This window comes from Genypterus blacodes, unplaced genomic scaffold (assembly GCF_046128005.1).
Source record: "Genypterus blacodes isolate CSIRO-AG114 ecotype Tasmania unplaced genomic scaffold, CSIRO-AGI_Gbla_v1 ptg000156l_1, whole genome shotgun sequence".
In the NCBI taxonomy this organism is placed as follows: Eukaryota; Metazoa; Chordata; class Actinopteri; order Ophidiiformes; family Ophidiidae; genus Genypterus; species Genypterus blacodes.
The window spans coordinates 11,364,496-11,384,509 of record NW_027466957.1 but is presented as its reverse complement, the minus strand read 5'-3'; the positions used below and the strand labels follow the sequence as shown (position 1 = coordinate 11,384,509).

At 43.7% G+C, this 20,014-nt stretch overlaps 2 protein-coding genes across 2 annotated transcripts; both read left to right on the top strand.

Moving 5' to 3' along the window:
• The first annotated feature begins 4,587 nt into the window (after nucleotides 1-4,587).
• Nucleotides 4,588-14,642, top strand: LOC143013433 (receptor tyrosine-protein kinase erbB-3-like). Its single transcript, XM_076167060.1, has 28 exons — nucleotides 4,588-4,817; nucleotides 6,304-6,458; nucleotides 6,550-6,736; nucleotides 6,882-7,007; nucleotides 7,099-7,158; nucleotides 7,245-7,363; nucleotides 7,537-7,678; nucleotides 7,900-8,013; nucleotides 8,113-8,230; nucleotides 8,403-8,476; nucleotides 8,726-8,816; nucleotides 8,957-9,159; nucleotides 9,415-9,547; nucleotides 9,691-9,781; nucleotides 9,915-10,072; nucleotides 10,168-10,224; nucleotides 10,373-10,514; nucleotides 10,594-10,713; nucleotides 10,792-10,890; nucleotides 11,056-11,241; nucleotides 11,365-11,520; nucleotides 11,645-11,720; nucleotides 11,822-11,968; nucleotides 12,064-12,161; nucleotides 12,250-12,426; nucleotides 12,530-12,601; nucleotides 12,918-13,173; nucleotides 13,256-14,642. The coding sequence occupies exons 1-28, from the start codon at nucleotides 4,712-4,714 to the stop codon at nucleotides 14,188-14,190; spliced, it is 4,398 nt and encodes a 1,465-aa protein (XP_076023175.1). The 5' UTR covers nucleotides 4,588-4,711; the 3' UTR covers nucleotides 14,191-14,642.
• A 260-nt stretch (nucleotides 14,643-14,902) lies between these two features.
• Nucleotides 14,903-19,749, top strand: LOC143013314 (proliferation-associated protein 2G4-like). The gene is made up of 13 exons (XM_076166890.1): nucleotides 14,903-15,107; nucleotides 16,134-16,262; nucleotides 16,387-16,492; nucleotides 16,611-16,680; nucleotides 16,800-16,892; nucleotides 16,990-17,053; nucleotides 17,166-17,244; nucleotides 17,333-17,411; nucleotides 17,507-17,640; nucleotides 17,887-17,981; nucleotides 18,324-18,451; nucleotides 18,635-18,688; nucleotides 18,775-19,749. The coding sequence occupies exons 1-13, from the start codon at nucleotides 15,020-15,022 to the stop codon at nucleotides 18,832-18,834; spliced, it is 1,179 nt and encodes a 392-aa protein (XP_076023005.1). The 5' UTR covers nucleotides 14,903-15,019; the 3' UTR covers nucleotides 18,835-19,749.
• The last annotated feature ends 265 nt before the right edge of the window (nucleotides 19,750-20,014 follow it).

The following is a 20,014-nucleotide window of genomic DNA, read 5'->3' as shown; positions in this document are numbered from 1 at the left end:
CCAAACTCCTCTTTTATTTCTTTACTTTCATTAAATTTGGTTGGATCTGCGGTGACCGTTTTTTATCATTTACAAACCAATGGTGTAGATGTTTAGCTAAACGACTTCCATTCTATACGCTGAATGCATAACTATCAGGATGTACAGTAATAGTCTAATGTTAATGTAAAGGCATAAGTATTCACCCTACTTTGCAGTCTTTCACTCAGACACTTAAAACTTGATATCAATTATACAGAATGTTATGAGTCTACTAGTGAAGTTGACGTACTTCTTAAGGACAGTATAGTACTATTACATACTCAAACAGTATACTGGGATGGATCAATGTAAACGTCTCATCTCCTGTATAGGGACTAAGTTCAATACTCCACACCTCAGTTTGGCTTTTATTATGAAAATTGTAGGGATTTGATTTAATTTATGAAACATGCGTAGACATTGGATGGTCCAGAATCATTTCTATAACTGTCAGCATATATTTATTTGTACATTTATTTATTGATTGTTTTGTTCTAATTGCATCACATGGTAACTCTTTCTTTACATGCATTTCTGTTCAGGCAGTCAGTGGAAACTAAAGTACTAAAGTATCTCTGTATATGACTGCTAATCTGCATGGAGACATCCCAATCCAGTCCTGGCTCATGGGCACGTAGGTAGCTTTAAGCTGCTGCAGGCCATCTCTGTAAATAAAGATGTGTTCTTAGTGGACTTGCCTGGCTTGAGAAGGGTTAAAGCTGAACCGCTCCAGATGAATGAACAGGCGCACTGTACCGGCTCTGTTAGCGGCCTACAGTGGGGAGAGTGACGCATCGGAGCATGTGACTTGCAGATATTAGGGCGCTTATACTGTTTTTGAAGGTTTTTAAGTGGGTTTGTGCAAGTAGGTGCAGCATCAAATAACTCACATTGCTCCTCATCCTGATCAAGTCTTCATCAATCAGCTCGTGTTTACTAAATCATCTGTGTACGGTGTTGCCCAAAATAATTTCTGCTGCATCATTGTTCAATGCCTAATGTCTGTTCTTCATGTATTTTGAATGGAATATTTATTTATTTTGGACCAGAAGTGTTTTAGTGTTGTTTTTATGAAGTTGCTAACTGGATCACAGAGTGAGTTTCCGAGGGGTGACTCTGTTATGAAATTTGAGAAAATAAGATGGAGGACGATAGAACTGTTGCATCATAAGGCATGTTAATACTGTAAAAGATCTGTAATAAAAGTGAATTATAATAGCCTGTTTCCTCAGACTATATTTGTTAGTCAAAATTACCGCTGCTGGTTGGTTATGTTATTGATTAAGTGTAAAGTTTACCGAACTAACCTTCTAATATGCAAAAGCATGCTTTTCTATGTCAACGCAACTGTATATATGTTTATGTAACAACAAAAGTATAGGATATTGGCGATCAAAATGGAATTGTTGTTGATATATCTGTAGATATTGGGGTCAGTGTGTTGGCAGATATGTATAACTGACATCAGCTTGTGTGTGTGATGTGCCCTTTACTCTGTTGAGTTTGGTGTGAACTTTGTTTTTGTGGCCTTACATTGCCAGTGATTGATTTCTCTTTGATAACAGGTTTGTATGTAGGAATGTGTAACATTCAGATATCTGGCCTCTGATCTGTAACACTGATGCACTCACAGTACTGTTGTGGCAAAGCGTAACATCCGTCCTTCAGTGACTATTCACAGACCTGAAGATGGAAATGATCAAAAGTATTCTACGTAACATTCCAAGTGACAATGTGTATCCAAAAATGAATTAACGGAAGCTGCATTGATTAATTGGTGGAATATAATCAAAGGTAGAATGTAAATGACACAAACTGGTGCAAAAGTGTTGAATGATTCAGTTATATCTCAATCAATCAATAAAAAGACAAAAACACCACTTTGCTTTGTCTTATTATATTAAGCTGCTCATGATGATGAAGTTTAAACTACATTTTGATTCTGATTTCAAGAGTTATTACAACTCAGCTGGCATTGAAAAGACTGATTCTGATTATTAACTCATAACATTAGTTTGGTTATTGAAACATACACAGACACAGTGTGGAGCGGTTAAATAGATTCCAGCACTTTTAGACTGTATAATCTTTCTCTTTGCCCTTTTCTAACTGCTGTCATCAACAGAAGTTTGGCACAATCCGGCAGTTTGGCTGTGAAGTTGTTCCACTCCACACAGAGTCATTTTGGCCAAACTCCGTCTGAGCCAATCAGAGGTTCATGTAGGGGAGAGTGCTGCTGTGTCTCCAGGGGTGTGACAGCAGTATGTGGGTCAGAGCTGCTCCCGGGGCCACCGGCCCCCAGGGCCCCCTGCAGGACGGGTACAATAGTAGCCCCAGGGAAGATGCCATAGCTGGGATTCCCACCCGTAACCGGGACACCTTCACCCAGGGCACAGACACACTGGCAGCAGCTCCACAATCAATTCATCAATCTCTGAAGGGAGTGGCAACTGCAAAAGGCCACAGCAGTCACCCCCACGGCTCGCCTTGGATGGGACAGGGCCACCAGGGCTGACACCAACACCGACACCAGGGAAGAGTTGTGCAATTGCCAAACTCTGTGGAAACCACAAAATAATCTGAAAATAATTACTGCAGCCTTTATAGAAGCCTGGTGACAGAGAAACTCTCTCATTCTGAATATGCATTAGTGAACTTTTTAATATCCTATTGTAGGATTGATGTAGTTTGCATTTCCTACTTCTTGTTTTATTTTGTATAGGCCTGCTTCCCCACTGTCGGCTCTAACTGCACACCTGGCTGTGTCAGGAGGGTTGAGCTCTTCTGAAAGACTCTCCTGAGGCTTCTTCCTTTTGTCTTTACATATCAGCAACCGTTGCTGCGTGGGCCTCTTAACCCTTTGTTCTGATTCTAAGCTATACAAATAAAACTGGACAGGATGTGACTTGGCCCAATTTTGACAAGCATAATAGAAAAATTCACAATGGGCGAGGTGAATGTAATGGAACAAATGAGTGAATTGATATTTGACTGTGTTTCACAGATAGATGACAGCTCATTATTTTATCTACATTCTTTAGAGATGGAATAAAGATCTGTGAGTGAGTCATTTAGAAGCTAACATTGTGTGACAGATCAATTTACAGACCCTGCGGCTCTGTTACGAGAGATCCAAACCTCAGACTCTGTCTCCTCCTGCTGGATGGAGAGATGACAGCTCAAATTACAGCTGTTTAAAAAGTAGCATTGTAATAATAACACCACTTTTACTCTTTTTCCTCTGTGAAAACAAAACAAATTAAAAGCTGATTTATTCAAAATGACGTCTGACATCATCAGCCAGCACTTGCACACCTTCAGTAACTTGTACATTAATTTTCATATCTGAACTTTGGCTGAGAATAATGATGTACTATTAATTTCTTATTGTGCAACCATTTCTGTATAGCAGTTGTTGTTTCTTGTTGTGTTTCCCAGCTGAATCATGAATCACCAATGTGAAGTCTGGCATCCTCTAATTGTGTTTCAGTGGATTTGGCACAAGGATTCTCCAAAACAGCAGCTGCCGATATCAGCCAATAACAAGTATAACACTGGTTATGGGCTGATACCAAACTATAAACTTCTCAGGATGTGGGAAGGTCATTATGACGCAAATTAAAAAATCCTCCTGCTAGTTTTCTGTGTATTTTCTTATATTTTCCTATTTGTCTTTGTGTTTTGGTAATATATGCTGTAGGCTCCATTTTTGAGAACCTAATAAGCATTTAAGATGAATGATAAGGGTGATAACATGTTCTCCCATTTCTTACTTATTTATATGCATCCAGAATATACCAAGTCAGCATCTAAAAGAATCTATCCATCTGTTATACCTCCATCCCTTCACTCACAGATCCATGTTCTGGAATCCTGATTGCTCCGGGGTCATTTTCTCAAATTAAGCCTGTTCTTGTTTTGGGATCAGAAGTCGTTTGACCATCTGACAATGTGGCCATTGTGACAGGCTGCTCCATACGCATCAAAGAGGTGATTAACCAGTTGACAAGGCAGAGGGGACAATACTGCTCTTTACATTGGAACAGTGCAGCCACTCACAGCGCTGAGACTGACTGTGGCTCTGCTTCCACATGCAGCTGACAACATGAAGCCAAAATTACTGCTCGTAAAGGCAGATATAATGCCATGCAGTGTGCACATTCATGATCATGTAAAAGGTTTGGACCACAGGCATCCAAGTTTATCTACATTTTCCATCACCGGTTCTCTTTTCTACAGGAACATTAGCATCCAGGGGTAGTCAGCTTGGCATCGAAATGGTATTTTATATTTGTTGGCTTTGTAGGAAAGAATACAAACTAAAATCTTGATCATGTTTGACTTTCTTTGATTTACATTCATCTATTTACTCCAGCTGTATTGTATCACAGCTGCTGAGTCTTTAAAAAAAAAATGACGGAACAAACTCTGATTGGTAGATAAATTGGGCTCCTGGCCAATCACAAGTCAGTATTTGGGAGGGAAACCCCAGCATCAAAATAAACTGCCACTTGTTCATCGCTTCTAGTTTGGTAATTTGTAAGATTTCGTACGTTTTGTTGGAGGATTTCTAAGAAGGATCTGCGTTTGTTTTTCACTTTGACTCGGTGATATTGGATTTCGTTGTCTTCGTCATCCTGATACAGAACCTGGAACCTGACGTTTTATTTGGACAAGAGGATATGGTGATATGTTTTTGAACAGATTCCACATCAACATGGAGCACTGGAGAGTGATTTTACTGTGTGTGACAGTATTGTGGAGTCTGCAGACGGCATCATCCCAAACACATGAAGGTAGGAGATATTAATGGATATATCAGAAAGCATCAGTCCATTTAATTACAGTAATATCACCGACTCTGTAACTGTCAGAGACATTTAAGCTTGGTATATGGAAACTATAAGAACATTTACAGTGGATGTAGTCGTCATATTTTTTAATACAAAATGTATTCAAGTATGTTATGTCAGCATACTACCACACTACCTGGCAACACTGTTGGAAAATCAATCTGACTGAATGATTGAAACTTCTCCCACATGAATGAAAACATTTAAGAATATAGATTCATGTATTTATATTCTGTATTTCTGTTACATCCAAATAGTAGCTAATTCATCATAGGCTTAGCATAACTCCGATAAATAGAATAGAATAGAATAGAAACAGATTTCTCCTCTGCTCACTCAAAGATTTTTTATATTTTACACACTTCAGACAAAACGTTGCGACATCAACATCCTGTTGACATCTGAATGGCATTGACCAATGTTGTGAAACACTACTGAGGACAACAACATGTACTACACCGGCCACATGCCAAAACAATAACAATCAATCACTTCATCTATTGATCAAAATGTAATTCAGGGTATGAACATGCACGGTATTGGCAAATGTTTGGGGCGCGACAATTTAGAACCCATGGACAGCATAATGTGTGAAGTTTGCATACACGTTTTCGTGCCTGTTTATATTTATTTGGTAAGTTTAAATATTTATTGTTTAGCAAATACGAATAGCAGAAATGTGTTTTGGTTTGTTTAGGAAGTTTGGGATTCTCCGCATCAACATTCATACAAGAAGTGAAGCTCAACTCTATGATGCTGTAGCTCTGACTTTACGATGAATTCGATGATGCAGGTGTAGATGCAGATGTTGATGCAGGTGTTTCATTGTGAGCACACAGTGGGACAGTGCTGCTGCTTTTGTCGATCAGTAAGAGAAAGTGTGTAGTTCTCCTTCCGTTCTTGATATTTCCCTTCTCTCCATCAGAATGCTCTAATCACACTTGGCTCATTGTCTTTTGCTATGATCTCAGCACTGCAGACCCCTCACACACACACACACAGACACAAACACATAGAAGCACTGTCTGTAACTGCATCGGTCGTCACTCACTGCGGGACACACTGTCCACATTTATAGCTTCGCCACAATACAGCACTTTGTGTGAGGAAGCTCTGTTCCCTCACCCCTCCACTCCATCAGCCTCGGGCCTGCACTGCTCCATGCACAGGGGTCACGGGCTGCATGTTTCACTCTGCTCATCAAAAACACTCCAGACGACTCAACGGCAGACACAGCGTCATGAGTAATACTGCCGAAAAGTCACATAAAGACCAAAATCTCCCGTAAAAATGGTCAATAGAGGGCAAAGTTGTATTTCTGGGATGAATGAAATCTCCTCTTCATCATCAATAATCTGACCAAACCTTCCCAGCTCTTAAAACTTATCTTTTTTCCCTCTGTGTGTGTGTATGTTTGTGTGTGTGTTAGTGGTTTGTATCGGTACCCAGAATGGTTTGAGCTCCACAGGCTATCAGGAGAACCAGTACAACCTGATCAAGGAGCGCTACTACGGCTGTGAGATCATCATGGGAAACCTGGAGATCACTCTGATAGAGAGTAACTGGGATTTCTCCTTCCTCGGGGTAAAAACACCAAACAATCATCCTCTCTCCCTACTTCACTCTGACCTTGACTGTTTCTCTACAATGTGGATGATGCTCTTCTTCTCTGCAGACGATCCGTGAGGTCACCGGCTACGTCCTCATTGCCGTGAACCACTTTCAGCAGCTTCCTCTCGGGCAGCTGCGGGTCATCAGAGGAAACAACCTGTACGAAAGACGCTTCGCTCTGTCCGTCTTCCTCAACTATCCCAAGGACGGATCCAACGGCCTGCGGGGGCTCGGGCTCGCAAATCTGACAGGTAGAAGAGAGGGGGCGGATAGGAAGTGATGGAGGCGATGCGTCCGGAGCTCTTCATGGTTTCCTTCGCATTCTGGATAATTTCTATGCCTTTTCCTGACTGTGTGTATCACTTGCATCATCGTGTCTCTCCTGCTTCTTCACAGAGATTCTGGAGGGAGGAGTGCAGATTAATAACAACAAGTACCTGAGTTATGGCCCCTGGATCTTCTGGCAAGATATCATGATGGACACCAACGCTCCCATTGAAATCCAGAACAATGGAGAGAGAGGTAAGTCACTGAGATAATAGTCATGCTGCGGATCAGAGTGGCATTTAGAGGTACTTCCTTTCATCTCTTTCTCTCTTCCTCTCTCTTTCAGGCTCATGCCACAAGTCTTGTGAGTACTGCTGGGGGCCTAATAAAGACCAGTGTCAGACCTGTGAGTCCATCTTTCTCTTTTTGTCTCTGGTTCTTTTGTTCTTTTCTTACCTCACCTCTGACCTCTCTTTCGTCCGCGTGTTACAGTGACTAAGATGGTGTGCGCTCCTCAGTGTAACGGCCGATGTTTCGGGACAAGCCCCAGAGACTGCTGTCACGAAGAGTGTGCGGCCGGGTGCAGAGGCCCCACAGACGAGGACTGTTTTGTGAGTCAGTGCCTCTCTAAGGAAGAAATGATAAATAAAGGATTGTTTGTGTTTAGAGATGACTGATTTGTGTGTGTGTGTGTGTGTGTGTGTGTGTGTGTGTGTGTGTGTGTGTGTGTGTGTGTGTGTGTGTGTGTGTGTGTGTGTGTGTGTGTGTGTATTCACCTGTGTAGGCCTGCCGTCATTTCAACGACTCTGGCTCCTGCGTACCTCAGTGTCCCCGGACTCTGATTTATAACAAGCACACGTTTCAGATGGAGACCAACCCCAATGCCAAATATCAGTACGGATCCATCTGTGTGTCTGAGTGCCCCAGTGAGTGACCAGTCTGTATTTGTGTGTGTGAACTCCTACTTGGATCGGATCATTTCCCTATGTAGCTCCACCCTGTGTAACAGGACTTGTGTTTCTGCCAAAATGATCGTAATGTAATGTAATGTAATGTAGCTCCACCCTGTGTAACATGGTCCTGTTATATGTTATACACACCATGCCTGAGTTGTTCTGAAGCTTTTACCCTCCTGCGTCTGTTTCAGCCCATTTCGTGGTGGACGGCAGCTCCTGCGTGCGAGTGTGTCCGCCGGAGAAAACCGAGGTGGAGAGAGACGGCCAGAGGCAGTGTGAGCTCTGCAGTGGACTCTGCCCCAAAGGTTTGCAACCAGTAAACACTTTCACTCACACTGATGATTCTATAGGCTGATCATCCATGTCACTAAGAGCAAACATTGTTGTTCATGCTCATCCTGCAGTGTGTAATGGTACCGGCACTGAGCACAGGCAGACTGTGGACTCCAGCAACATCGACAGCTTTATCAACTGCACAAAGATCCAGGGCAGCCTCGACTTCCTGGTCACAGGGATTCTTGGGTAAATGTTTGTCTCTGACTGCAGAACAGAGAGTGATTTCTGTAGGGTGGTTATAATGTCACTGACAAGTTGATTAAAGAGAGCTAACCAGAGAATTGAAGGTGTTGGGGATACAATTAGACTGTGAAACTATAAACACACAGGAAGACAATAAGCTTTTTATCTTCCTCAGAGATGATTTTAAGAAGATCCCACCCCTGGATGCCAAAAGGCTGGAAGTGTTCCGCACTGTCAGAGAAATAACAGGTTAGTATTTAAGGTTTGACATAATGTGTATGGAAAATCACTGTGCCACTGAGCTGTCTTGTGTTTCTAAAAAGATGACATGTTGGAGATTTGTACTCAAACATTACACATTAATCATGTTGACCTGCAAAGTAACAACCCTAAGATAAAAGTGCTGAAGCCTGTGAAATACAGCAGGAATATTTGGGAAATACATAATCCTTTAGTGATAATCCTATTGTTAACATGGACTTTATATTTAATTCCCAGATATCCTAAACATTCAGTCATGGCCCAAAGAACTGAATGATCTCTCAGTGTTTTCCAGCCTAACAACCATTAAGGGGAGGTCTCTCTACAAGTAAGGGCTGTTCATACAGAATGTTAAATGTCTATGTGTGTGTTACTGCTTGACACCCATCTGTGAAACACGTTCTGTGTGCGCGTCTATTATCAATGTTTAACCCTTAAATGCTCTTTGTGCGGCTCCTTCTCACACAGGAGGTTTTCTCTGCTGGTGATGCACATCCCCACCCTCACTTCCCTGGGTCTGCGCTCTCTCAGAGAGATCAGTGATGGCAGCGTGTACATCAGCCAGAACTCCAAACTCTGTTTCCACCACACTGTGAACTGGACTCAGGTGTTTACAGGGCGACGAGGTCGACCCAACGACGTCAGAAACAACAGACCTCTGGCTGATTGTGGTGAGGAGAGACAGAAACAAACTTTTATTATTTAACTTTTATTTTATTTTATTTTATTTTATTTTATTTAACTTTTATTTTTTTTTATTTTTTTTTTATTTTTATTTTTTTATTTTTTTATTTTTTTTATTTTTTTTTTATTTTATTCATTTTCAACTGACATACTGCTGCAACATTTACCTGAAACCCCTCTTATGTTGTGTGTGTGTGTGTGTGTGTGTGTGTGTGTGTGTGTGTGTGTGTGTGTGTGTGCAGTGGCAGAGGGCCGTGTGTGTGACCCCCTGTGCTCAGACTCTGGCTGCTGGGGCCCGGGGCCTGACCAGTGTCTGTCCTGTAGGAACTACAGCCGGGATGGAACCTGTGTGGCCAGTTGTCATTTCTACACAGGGTCAGTGGCTGTTTAGAGCATAAAATTTCAAAAAAACATGAAACATTCCCATCAGTTAAGCTAAGTTAAGGAATCTTTTCATACGTAAATTATTTATATAAGTTTATATACATTTCATTGATCTGTCTCTATTGTGTTCCCAGGGCTCAGAGGGAGTTTGCTGGGCCAAAGGGTGAGTGTGTCACCTGCCACGAAGAGTGTGAGCCTCAGGTTGGGAAGAGCTGTACTGGACCGGTGTGTGACTCTGTTTTCCCTCCTCTTCATTTCATTATAAAATGCATTGCAACTGTCTTTTAACTGTAGTGGCACAGTGTCCATGTCCTTTCAGTCGTCTCAATCTGTCCTTCCCTGTCTTTGGCACTCCTAGGGTGCAGATAAGTGTGTGGCGTGTGCTCACCTCAGGGACGGACCTTTCTGTATGTCCTCCTGTCCCACTGGAGTGAATGATGGACAGAGGGGTCTTATCTTCAAATACCCCAACAAAGAGGGTCACTGTAAACCATGTCACCACAATTGCACACAGGGGTGAGACGCTGCTCTATGTGTGTATTCATGTACCTGTGTATACATACACTATATCACAATACCTGAATCTAATAATTATGTTTTATCTACTGCAGATGCTCTGGACCAGGGTTGAGTGACTGTTTAGAGCAAGCAATGCTGGCAGCTAGTGGGTGAGTGTTTCCCCCTGCTGGTGATTATGAAACACTACATTGTGATATGGGATCAGACTTGTATAAGAGATTCAGGCTAATTGTTCCAATTCTTTCTGCAGTCAAACCTTCATAGAGCTTCTACATCTCTGTCTTGTTCCTCCTGCAGCGGTCAGATCACAGGCATAGCTTTAGGCGTCCCAGCTGGCCTCATCCTCTGTCTGGTGTTGTTCTTCCTGGCTGTGCTGTACCACCGAGGCCTGGCCATCCGCCGCAAGAGGGCCATGAGGAGATACCTGGAGAGTGGAGAGGTGACCAAAGGCTTCTGTGCATATATACCTTTGCTTTGACAGAATGACTCATCTGGGCCATGTTCTTATGTTTTGGCAGAGTTTTGAGCCGCTGGGTCCTGGGGAGAAAGGGACCAAGGTTCATGCTCGCATCCTGAGAACCTCGGAACTGAAAAAAATCAAAGCTCTGGGATCAGGAGTTTTTGGCACAGTACACAAGGTATGAATCCCTCCTCCATCACATCCTCTCTCTAATGCTTTCATGTTGGTTAAATAATACATTTAATTTGCGTTGAAGGGCTTTTGGACTCCAGAGGGGGAGACAGTGAAGATCCCTGTGGCCATTAAGACAATTCAGGACAGCTCAGGCAGGCAGACCTTCACTGAGATCACTGATGTGAGAACCACACACTCCTGCAGTGTTGTAAAAAATACAGACACCTTTGACAGTGTGAAATGTTATAAGAATATTGGGAGAAAGGGAAAATTGCATGTGGAAGACACAGAATCACAAAGATGTCAATAAAATATAAAGGATTTTGTCCTCTTGGTAATTTTGCAGCATATGCTGTCCATGGGCGGCCTGGACCACCCTTATATTGTGAGGCTGCTAGGCATCTGCCCAGGTGCCAGTCTGCAACTGGTCACCCAGCTCAGCTCCCAGGGGTCTTTACTGGAGCACATCAGGTGCCACAAAAACGCCCTGGACCCACAACGCCTCCTGAACTGGTGTGTGCAGATTGCAAAAGTGAGTGCAGCTGCAGCCGTAACAAAGATTAATGTTGGAGAGATGAGTGATCACAGATGAATAATAGTGACATGTGTGTGTGTGTGTGTGTGTGTGTGTGTGTGTGTGTGTGTTGTTTCAAAGGGTATGTACTACCTGGAGGAACACTGCATGGTCCACAGGAACCTGGCTGCCCGGAACATCCTGCTAAAAAATGACTACCAGGTCCAGATTTCCGACTATGGCGTTGCAGACCTCCTCTACCCTGACGATAAGAAATATGTCTACTCTGACACCAAGGTCATTGTGACTCATGCTGGTCTAGACACATAAGTAACTGCTGATAAATGACAGATGAGAGTCTCTGTTGGTAAGTGAATCAAGCCATTTATAACACATGTCTGCAATTTGTCTCTCATTCCAGACTCCTATAAAATGGATGGCCCTTGAAAGCATCTTGTTTCGACGATACAGCCATCAAAGTGATGTTTGGAGTTACGGTAAGAGCCTGTGTGTTTGTGTGTGTTGACGCTGCTTAATTTACATTAAAGTTGTTCCTGTTTGTAAAATTATAAAATGTGTTATCTATTCACCTTGATAGGAGTGACAGTCTGGGAGATGATGTCGTTTGGCGCGGAGCCTTACGCGTCAGTGCAGCCGCAGGAAGTGCCAAGTCTGTTGGAGAAGGGCGAGCGCCTGTCACAGCCCCACATGTGTACCATAGATGTGTACATGGTCATGGTTAAGTGTGAGTTATTAGCCTTTATCACACACTGAGACGGGCATAACCCATCTGCACAGTATGTTCTGATAGCACACTTTCTATCATCCTCTTCTCTATAGGCTGGATGATTGATGAAAATATACGACCGACCTTCAAGGAGCTGACCAGTGATTTCACTCGTATGGCAAGGGACCCACATAGATACCTTGTCATCAAAGTGAGGCCATTACAGTTAATCATTACACTCAACTGTACAACTTTGAGTCCACAGTTCTGTTGATGTGAACCTGCATGTCATCCTGTAGCTGGAGGGAGGCGAGGCAGCCTCAGAGGAAATCCATCGCAGGGAATCAGAGCGTGGACTTCTCGATGAAGAACTGGAGGATGAAGATGAGGAGGGCTTGGATGGTGGTTTGGCTACACCTCCTCTTCACCACTCTCCCTCCTGGAGTTTGTGTCGATCAAGGATTAATTCTTACAGGGTAAAGAGTCAAGTCAAAAAATTTAGTAAAATTGATCAGCTATTTGACTACAATTGTTAACAGAATGCAGTCAAGGCAACGTGTTTTCTTTCCTGTTCTGCAGAGTGGAGCGTCTCAAGCTGGAGCTATAGGTTACCTGCCCATGACACCCAGCCCTATAGACAACATCCGACAGGTGCAACAGAAACACACACACACACACATTGTAAAGCAGTTGATGGATTGTGTTTGCACAGTAAAGAGGGAAGTATATCTCACTGTGACTCAGAGCAGCTTCACCTTGATCAGTAATATTACTTCACTTTGCCACTGGCAACATGGAAATCAATATTACAACTTCAACAGCCCTCAAGTGCTGCCAACAAATCACTACTTCAGGAAATGAGCTACATTAAAAAGTGTCATTTGTGTCCCACTGGTCCCATTTGAAAATAAAAGCATTTCTTTTTATGGGGCTGCTGCATCATTCCTCATCACTGCTCTCCTTTCAGCTGTGGTCTCAGAGGACTCGTCTGAACTCGGTGCGGACGCTACCTGAGAGATCAGACGAAGGTTTTCTGACCAGCAGCCATCGCAGGGTCAGGGTCGGCTCTGAAAGGAGTAACACCCGCATATCCATCAGCCAGCACAGGAAGCTGTCGACGGCTTCAAGTCCGTCCTCCTATAGGGTCTGGACAACAGAGGATGAGGAGGAGGTGGACCGCTTCGGCTACGTTTTGCCTGGATCACCTGAGACCTTAGAGAGAGGTAATCATCTTCCTCCTTACAGATACACGCTTCCATATACAATCTCTCCCTTTTTCTTATTTGATCTTCCATTTATTCACAGTCTCCAGAATCTCTCATTCTGGGCGAAGGAATTCAAGACCTGCCAGGAATGAACAGTCTCCCTTGGTGACAGTCACAGATCCCACCCAGCTGTATGAAGTCATGAGCGAACAGTCTGCTTCTCCTCTTTGCTTACCCAGAGGTTTCCCCTCACCCCTAGATAACCCTTCCATTGTGCTCAATCATAACACCTCACCTTTATCCTCTCCGACCTGTAATGCACCAGTAACAGACGCTGAACATATGGAACCCAAGACAATAGTAAGTAAAAAGTTGAATGAAGATTGTGAGGGACCTGTGGAAGAGCACAGGGACTCCACAGGTAGACATCAGCTCTCTGGGCTCCCTGAGAGTCCAATCGGCGCTGCGGGCGACCAAGGAGAGACGGTCCAAAAGCTTGGTAGGTATGAATACATGGACATCCGGAGATCTGACTCAATGGAGGGAGAGAATCAAGTCAAGCAGACACTAGAGCAGAGGACAATAGAGACACTGGAGACAGACAGTTCAGAGGAGAGCCAAGTGGTAGAGCCTTTGAAAAAACAGCATGAGGAAGAGGAGGAAGAGGAGGAAGAGGAGGAAGAGGAGGAGAAGTACCGTTACACAAATAAACACACACCTCTTCAGGGGGATCTGAGCAGTTTGGTCACACCCAGTCCAGATGTTCTCACAGCTGGGGGGGTGAAGGTGGAGGAGTATGAGGAGATGGCCAGATTTGGAGTGGCATCCCATGGGTGGGAGCAGACGGAGTACCAGAACCTCCCAGTCACGGTGAGGGCTGTTTCTGAGGAGATGGGCAGTAGCAGATGTGCAGGACTTGGGGGATACATCAAGGTGTGTTCTGGCATGGGGGAACCCAGCAACAGCGCTTCATTTGACAACCCTGACTACTGGCACAGCAGACTGTTCCTCAAGCCAGATGCTGTGCGCACCTAATAATGTGGACTGGGACTGAAACACAGATACTCTTGGCTTGTCAGTATTTTTGGTTCCTCTGTGTAGTTTTGTGCTTTAAGAGGGGAGTCCAAGCAAAGCACAACTGAAAGCTCAAATGTCGGCATAATTCATTTAATGGTCAAGCAGCAAAGAAAAACTGTATATATGTAAGTATAAAATCAGTATTGTGAGTTGGCAGATGACTGTGAAACCATAAAGCTCCACTCACAAATCAGGTAAATCATGCTGCATGATGCGCAGCTCACCTTACACCACATATATTTGACTGTTACAGCATTTAGGGAATTTGTAGCACTGATATGATAAAGGGAGGTTTCTTTTTGTATGTTATGATGTCATGAATGAAATGATAAAAAATACAATTTATTTTTCATTTAGTTTGTTTCATATATTTTTCAAGTGTAAAGCTGTCTTTTGTTACATGTTATAAAGGGAAGGAAATAAAATAACATATTTTGTAAATATTCATTTGTGTCCTTGTACATTTTGTTGCGATGTAAATCAATAAAAAAATACATACATATATACCATTATTCTAATGGTATGTTTTTGTGTACATATAGATTGTAGTCTTTATAATTTGTTTCTGTCGATGGTTTCATCTGTGCTTGAAATCATATTTTCAAAACGACGATCACTATCTTGCCTGCGCAGATGCTCTTTGGCCGTGGGCGGGCTCTCGCAGTCCCAGGCTGCCGGCCGCAGACAGACAGACAGACAGACGGGCGGGCGGAGAGCAGCGTGTTCCATCTGTGACTGACATCCACCGGGGGAAAAGTTACTGAGAGTTCGAGGACACACTGCCATCATGTCTGGAGATGAGGATCAGCAGGAGCAGACCATCGCTGATGACCTGGTGGTCACCAAGTACAAGATGGGCGCCGACATTGCCAATCGTAAGCAAGCGTGGTGGTTTAGATCCGTACGTAGTAATCGTGTTAGCTAGCGGCTGTTCGTGCCAGCCAGCACCTGTGCCATGTGCCCCCGCAGCAGCTGTTTATTACATAGCGGCCCGCCGTGTAACGCGATCGACCCGGCGAAGTTCAGTATGAAATTAGGCTACCCAATGTCGGTAGCTTGTGGTCTTTTATCGTCCCGTTGCTGTCACATTAGCCCGCTGAGTATATCCGACTGCTTAGCTTTATGGCTAAGCTAGCTTTCAAGCTAGCATTAGCCGCAGCTGCTAACGTAACAATGGCTGGCAAGTGATGCTCGCTAGCTAGCATGAGGCGACGTGAAGCAGAGCCGCAGCTGTCACATCTTACTGGGCTTCATGCGCTGTCAGCGGGGCGGCAGCTGAGTCACCGTCAGACGGATCATTCTCCGTGGTATTGGGTTTACAAAAAAACTGAGCAATGATGAAAAGCAGCAAAATGGAGACGGGAGAGCTGTCACACTGTCACAACAACAGCTCGGGTCTTTACATGAGCCGCAAATGTATGCATTCAACGTATGTTCAACGTAAACAATGCAGTAGTAAATTTTTTAGCGTTTGTATTGTTTACGCTTTACAAAAAAACATTTATTTTGGCACTGATTGTTTCGGGTGGATTTGCTTAAATTGCCTCAGGCTGTTGAAGTGTGATTGACTTAGTTAACAGGCTGGAGGTCTGATGTTCAGACTGTGGCTCTAAACGTGCTAGTGTTGACGTGTTAGTCATTTAGACTGAAATATACTGCAACATTTAAAGATGCACTCAGGACTATAGTTTATTAATGCTCCTGAGCTTTACAAAGTTAACGTGTTCATTCATGTGTTACGCAGAAGATCTGCTGTTGTAAATAAAGTTAGTTTAGGATTTTATAAAGTGATTAACTGCAGGTCATAACATCAGAAGTACCTTCCATGTGTAAAGGGTACACCTTGTATACACACTCTGTATAACATTCAAACGGCTTTGCGTCCCCTCTCGCCCCCTCAGAGGCCCTGAAGCTCGTGGTAGAGGCGGCCGCACCTGGAGCCTCCGTGCTCAGCCTGTGTGGCAAGGGAGACAGCTTCATCATGGCCGAAACTGGAAAGGTCTTCAGGAAGGAGAAGGATACGAAGAAAGGTCAGTGATTTGGATTGAGAAAGTCAACGTGTGTGTGTGTGTGTGTGTGTGTGTGTGTGTGTGTGTGTGTGTGTGTGTGTGTGTGTGTGTGTTAGCTCGTTCTCATTCATTATCTCCTCCACAGGTATTGCTTTCCCTACGTGTGTGTCGGTTAACAACTGTGTGTGCCATCACTCCCCTCTGAAGAGCGACACCGACATCTTGTTAAAAGACGGGGACCTCGTCAAAATGTAAGATGTGATACGACGCAGTTTGATACGTTCAGCCTGTGTTGGTAAATAATAAGGTTAAGATTTTATTTGTACTTTCTGTGCCTGATTTTATCCTGTTGTGTGTGTGTGTGTGCAGTGATCTGGGCGTGCATGTCGATGGCTTCATCTCAAATGTGGCTCACAGCTTTGTCGTTGGCGTGACCAAGGTATGTCATCACTGTCACAACACATTTATTTATAACATGATTCATTAGATTACCACAGTTTGCGCTTATTAACTCCTTATTTCATAATTCTCCCTCTTGACTTTCTGTGTTCCTTGTAGGAATCCCCTCTCACTGGGCGCAAGGCTGACGTTATCAAAGCGGCTCACCTTTGTGCTGAGGCCGCTCTGCGTCTCGTCAAACCAGGAAACCAGGTGAAGCTCCCGCACCCTGATCCCTGCTTCAACCAAACCAGAGCCATCGTGGAACACACCTCACCTAACAGTTGTCACCTCTCTCGTCTGCTTTTAGAACTCACAGGTCACAGAAGCCTGGAACAAAATTGCCAAGTCATTCAAGTGCTCTGCAATCGAGGGTGAGTGTTTTTCCACCTGCTATTTCACACTTGACGAACTCTTTAGCCCCAGTGGCATTCAGTCATTTGATGTCATTTAACTTCTCGCATTTTTCACCTTTCACGTCCACAGGCATGCTGTCCCATCAACTCAAACAGCATGTGAGCGACGGGGAGAAAACCATTATCCAGAACCCAACGGACCAGCAGAGGTGAGATCGGTTCGGTGTAGCTTTGCGTGACTGACATGATGAATATTCACTCTGACTAACGAATCACTTAATTGCTTTGTTTTTGAAGAAAGGACCACGAGAAGGCTGAGTTTGAGGTGCATGAGGTGTACGCCGTGGACGTGCTCATCAGCACCGGGGAGGGGAAGGTGAGAGGGAAAAGTCATATTGATTCAGCTTTACCACATAAAATCGGAGCTATTTTTCTAGAATATCACAACTAAAAACACTTACGACCTTCCAGGCCAAAGACGCAGGGCAGAGGACCACCGTGTACAAAAGAGACCCCAGCAAGGTGTACGGCCTGAAGATGAAGACCTCTCGAATGTTCTTCAGTGAGGTGGAGAGGCGCTTTGATGCCATGCCTTTCACACTGAGGTGTGTGTGTGTGTGTGTATAAACACTGTCAATGCTTATATGTGATGTTAGTTTTTGTAGCCATGCGGTCATTTGTCTTCAATTGAACTGCATGAAATGTGGGCAGACGTGGCTCGTGTTGCATTCATGGACACGAGAACAAATTCTAATAATCTCTTGTGAAGCTCTTTTTAATTAGCTCTCGTATCTCACTGTTTCTACGTCGACTCCTAATTTCATGCCTCATTTCTCTCCCCCTCTACTCAGAGCATTTGAGGATGAGGGCAAGGCCAGGCTGGGCGTGTTGGAGTGCACTAAACACGCGCTGCTTCAGCCGTTCAACGTGCTGCATGAGAAAGAGGGTGAGTGGGACAGTGACGGATGTAATACAGAGCTCCGGTGACCCTGAAAACCCCTGACAGTTTGTTCAAATGTGGACACAATAACACAAAGTCTGCACGTTTCTGGAAAGGCTTGAAAACAAATCTATCAGCTTGTACAGATGTCCCACCTCTCACCTCTCTTCCCCTGATGTCATTGATCCTGATCACTGATTCTAAGTAGAGATAAATGATTATTAGATACGAGCAATCAATTGTGCTGCCTTATGCATTGATACTATATGTTTGTGTGTTAGTTGTTGTTGTTGTGTGTGTTCTAAGTTCTAAGGTGAGATCGGATGCATTTTTTTTTTGTACCCTCAGGTGAGTTTGTTGCCCAGTTCAAGTTCACCGTGCTGCTCATGCCCAACGGACCAATGCGGATCACAAGCAGCCTCTTCGACCCCGAGCTGTACAAGTCTGAGCACGACGTGGAGGATCCGGAGCTGAAGGTAAATCGCCTTTTGACGGATGCGCCTCGGCATCCTCTGCCTTAAGGGAAGAGGGAGTAGACTAATGGAGCCGCTAATGGCAGTCTCTTTGCTGACTTGGCTTTTTCTTTTGTTTAAGCTATTATGCGTTGATATACGGCGAGCTTATCGGTCTGTTTCTGTCCCCTTTTTGTTTCTCCAAAGGCTTTGATCCAAAGCTCAGCCAGCCGCAAGACACAGAAGAAAAAGAAAAAGAAGGTGAGTTACACAACAACGGCGTGTCATTTTCTGAACACCCACCACCTCTCCCCTCTCCTGACTTTCCTCTTCTCTGTTTCAAAAAGGCCTCAAAAACGGTTGAGAGCGCGACAGGACAGCCGGTGGAAAGTGAAGCTGCAGAATAGACCCTCAGCATTTTGTCTCCGTGAAATACTGACAGACATCTGATGACCCAAAGAACAGACATCAAGAATCCTTCTGTCCCAGCTGACTGAGGCACTTAGCTGCTGTAGCTCTGGTGGATACCGTCGACTCAGACTGGGATGCTGCTGCTCCTCATTTCTGTCACTCCACCTAACACACACACACACACACACAAACACACACACACGTCCCTAGTAAATCTCACTGTCCTTGAGGCAGAATAATAGGCACACTTCCACTACACGAGAGGATGCTTTGTGCCACAACATATTCTCTTACTGGAAGATTTAAGCACTTGCCTGACCCTAAGTTGAAGGTCACGGTAAATAAAAAATGGGTTTGATCATGCAGCTGAGGACGATGACTGCACAATATGGCGCCAGCATAACTGTGCGTACAGATCACTTGTTAGAGGTTCCCAACACAACGGCGTACACACTGAACATTAACTTGCTCCGGGCAAACACATGTAACACCTTTTGTTAAACTCTGACGCCATATGACATTCATACGAGTAACAAGCATGACATCATTAGTGACCATTTTGGGATTCGGTAAAATGACATATTCACAATGCTCCTGTTTAGTTCCGTGTCATCATACAGTACACTTGTAGCCACTGAAGTTACTCAGCTAACAGTTTAGAATCATTTTGTCCAAACCTTCGGTGGAGTAATTTAACATGTAAAGCATTTTTTTTGAAAAACATCTCTCAGTTGTGGATGGTGAACATCTCGCCTCGGGTTCAAGCATTCAGTCCTCTGGTGCCACCACTGAGTCTGACAGTCTGCGTTTACATAAGAATTCCATAGTTGATAAATGTATGGATGCTTTTGTAAAACAAATCCCAGTTTCAGAGACTATTTTTGGAAACATTAAAAAGCCACCTGACATTATTTGCCTCTGTTGTGTGTTGCTTTCTAATTGTATTGTGGATTTAATATGCAAGTCCTTGTAAGTTAAAGTAATGATACTATAAGGTGATTAATCATCATATTTTTTATTTCAATTATATTCAGATTGTCCTAAGATAAAAACAGAACATCACTGTTTCAATCATTACTTGATCAATATTGGGGGCTCAAAATTACAAAATGTAATTTTACTGCTGATAAAGTTCTCAACTGAAATATATAGTATTTTTAAATACATGTATATCTT

What these genes read in the sequence shown, in the direction of transcription:
- LOC143013433 (XM_076167060.1), top strand. Translation starts at nt 4,712, where the DNA reads ATGTTTTTGAACAGATTCCACATCAACATGGAGCACTGGAGAGTGATT. An exon ending in CTATAGACAACATCCGACAG is followed by an intron (nt 12,602 to 12,917) that starts GTGCAACAGAAA and finishes CTCTCCTTTCAG; the next exon opens with CTGTGGTCTCAGAGGACTCG. An exon ending in ACCTGAGACCTTAGAGAGAG is followed by an intron (nt 13,174 to 13,255) that starts GTAATCATCTTC and finishes ATTTATTCACAG; the next exon opens with TCTCCAGAATCTCTCATTCT.
- LOC143013314 (XM_076166890.1), top strand. Translation starts at nt 15,020, where the DNA reads ATGTCTGGAGATGAGGATCAGCAGGAGCAGACCATCGCTGATGACCTG. An exon ending in GGGCGCCGACATTGCCAATC is followed by an intron (nt 15,108 to 16,133) that starts GTAAGCAAGCGT and finishes TCGCCCCCTCAG; the next exon opens with AGGCCCTGAAGCTCGTGGTA. An exon ending in GGAGAAGGATACGAAGAAAG is followed by an intron (nt 16,263 to 16,386) that starts GTCAGTGATTTG and finishes TCTCCTCCACAG; the next exon opens with GTATTGCTTTCCCTACGTGT.